At 48.7% G+C, this 2,825-nt stretch overlaps 1 protein-coding gene across 1 annotated transcript; it reads left to right on the top strand.

Annotated features, from left to right (window-relative positions):
* The first annotated feature begins 495 nt into the window (after positions 1-495).
* Positions 496-1,062, top strand: LOC116646109 (ferritin heavy chain-like). The gene has a single exon (XM_032426682.1). It carries the CDS (start codon positions 511-513, stop codon positions 1,060-1,062), a length of 552 nt encoding a protein of 183 aa, XP_032282573.1. The 5' UTR covers positions 496-510.
* Positions 1,063-2,825: the final 1,763 nt, after the last annotated feature.

Below are 2,825 nucleotides of genomic sequence, written 5' to 3'. Positions count from 1 at the left end.
CCTCCTCCCTCTCATGCTCTCTGTCTCTCATTCTCTCTCTCTCAAATAAATAAATAAAATCTTTAAAAAAAAAAAATAAGAAAATGCTGCTATAGAACAATTAAGAATAAGATAAACTTCTTGCAAACTAGAAAAATTAATGCAAAATTAAAAACGCATTAGAAGCCAGGCACTCAGCAGTTTCCCTCTCTTACGCAGGCTCTGACAGAACCTGAACCCAGTGCTTGTGGCCCACCCCCTTCTTTCATCCTTCACTTCCTTCTCCCCCTCCCCCACAAAACGGATCCTCCCTCCCCCTCCCCCACCACTTCTGGGTAACGGTTTCCAACTACTGGCCCCATCTCAGAGCTGTTGCCACCTGGCACGGAGCCTGTCTGCCTCCGGCCTCTCTCTTCATTCACACTGGGAAATCTCCGAGGCCGCCACCGCCTTCGGCCCCGCCGCTGCCCGCTGCGCAGCCCTCGATTACGCGCTGCCTTCACCGTTATCTTGGTGCCCGGGCCGCCAGCCATGGCCACCGCGCCGCTCTCACAAGTGCGCCAGAACTACCACCCCGACTGCGAGGCCGCCATCAACAGCCAGATCAACCTGGAGCTCTACGCCTCCTACGTGTACCTGTCCATGGCCTTCTACTTCGACCGCGACGACGTGGCCTTGAAGCACTTCGCCCGGTTCTTCCTGCGCCAGTCCCGCGAGGAGACCGAGCATGCCGAGAAGCTGATGCAGCTGCAGAACCAGCGCGGCGGCCGCATCCGCCTCCGCGACATCAAGAAGCCAGACCGCGACGACTGGGAGAGCGGCCTGAAGGCCATGGAGTGCGCCCTGCACCTGGAGAAGAGCGTCAACCAGTGCCTGCTCGACCTGCACCAGCTGGCCACCGACAAGAACGACGCCCACCTGTGCGACTTCCTGGAGAGCCACTACCTGCACGAGCAAGTCAAGTCCATCAAAGAGCTGGGGGGCTATGTCACCAACCTGCGCAAGATGCGGGCTCCCGAAGACGGCATGGCGGAGTACCTCTTTGACAAGCTCACCCTGGGCGACAGCGACAAAAAGAACTGAGTTGGGACTGTTTTCCCTATAGCCCAGGGTGCATGGTGACTTTCCCTGATCACCATGCCGAGCATGCATATTGCAGTATTGCCTTTGCAAAACGTTCCAGTTTTTTTCTTCCAGTTTTGCCATAAATAAATAAAGTTGTTTGGTTTCAATAAAGTTACTTGGTTCTTAAAGAAAGGTCTCTGGTTGATTCGCGTGCCAATCTTTCACCTTTTAGGTTTTAAAACAGGTATCCAGGAGTCTCTCTATCCACCCAACCCCATCCACATGCAGCTCAGGATCTCGGGAGATGGAGGGAGAAGGTATTCCATGGGACCCTGGAAAACACAAATCAATCTTCCCTTTGTAAACGATGTGGGGGCAGGGAGGTGGTCGGGTGAGGTGAGGTGGGTGGTCTGGGGCCCCGGGTGTCAGTGGGTGAATATGTATGGTAAAAGTATAAAAGAACATGGTCTAGAATTCACAACAGTGGTTGTCCCTATGGAAAAAGTGAAGAATGGGATTAGGCTGGTATTAAAGGGAGTCTTCAACTTCACTTGAAAACTTTTAGCTTACTAAAATATGCAAATATTAACAATTGTTGCTTCTGGGTAGCAACATGGGGGTCTTAGAAGCAGGAATGGCAGAGTATTTCTTTGACAAGCTTGCCCTGGGCAACAGTAACAGTGTAACTGAGCCTTAGGCTGGCTTCCCATAGACAGGGTTGGTCACCCTGCTAGACATGCATATTGCCCTTACAAAATATCCAAATACAATTTTCTCCTTCAATTGTACCCTTTCTTCCATTAACGTAGCAGGAGTATCCAAAACCCCAAACTACGTTATTAAAACGGCTGAAAAATACAAGGTCAAGGTTGAAGCTCAAATTTGTGATACTGAATATGAAGTAGAATAAATGCCCCTGAATGTTAAGCCACTGAGTCTGACTGCTTTGTCAAATGTAGCGGGTGGGCAAGAGTTGAAGCTGGGAGGCCAGTCAGGAGATACTGTAGCAGATCCAATGAGAGACTCTGGTGGCTGAACTGGAGTGAAAGCTAAAGAAAAGGTGACAACAAAATTCTAGTTGGATTTGGATGAATCAACAAGATTTGCTCATGGACCACAGGCGAAGAATGAGAAATGAGGAAAATAATTTAGGTGTTTGTACTTGAACACCTGAGTTGATGGTAATGCTTAGTTATTAATTTGAGGATGTTTGCAGGGGGATAGGAGGGGTAGGGAAGGCATGTCATGTAAAATCTGAGATGCCTATTAGATATGCAAGTGGAACTGTCATGCAGGTAGTCAGAAAAATGAATCTGGAGCTCAGGTGGGATGTCAGGTTTAGACATAAACATATGAGAGACATCAGTCACAGATGGTGTTGAGGTCATGGGACTGGATAAGCTCACCAGAGAGTGTAGAGAGTGTGGCACAGTCAGCCCCATGCCCTGGGCAGCTACCGTTAAAGGATGGGTTGAGGTGTTACAACTTCCAGAGGGCTACTGGCCCCACCTTGACCATTACCTCATTCCAGACTGTGACCATGTGTGCCCATGCCCAGTGTCCCCAAATCAGCCTGTTCCTGATATAAGTGTGGTTTCAGGTTGCTCCTTTCAAGATGCAGAGAGGAGTTAGCCTATTACCTTGTCTTCATGGCTATGGGTAGAAAGAAATTATTTCTTAGTAAAAAGATTTCCCAAGGAAATGATAGATGCTTCTCTATGGTTTTTTTTTTTTTTTTTTTCTGCTTCCCTTTAAAAACTCATCCCCTCTCTCAGTCCACT

Source organism: Phoca vitulina, unplaced genomic scaffold (genome assembly GCF_004348235.1).
Source record: "Phoca vitulina isolate PV1807 unplaced genomic scaffold, GSC_HSeal_1.0 scaffold35, whole genome shotgun sequence".
Taxonomy (NCBI): domain Eukaryota; kingdom Metazoa; phylum Chordata; class Mammalia; order Carnivora; family Phocidae; genus Phoca; species Phoca vitulina.
The sequence above is the reverse complement of the archived record's forward strand: the minus strand, read 5'-3'. Positions and strand labels throughout refer to the sequence as shown.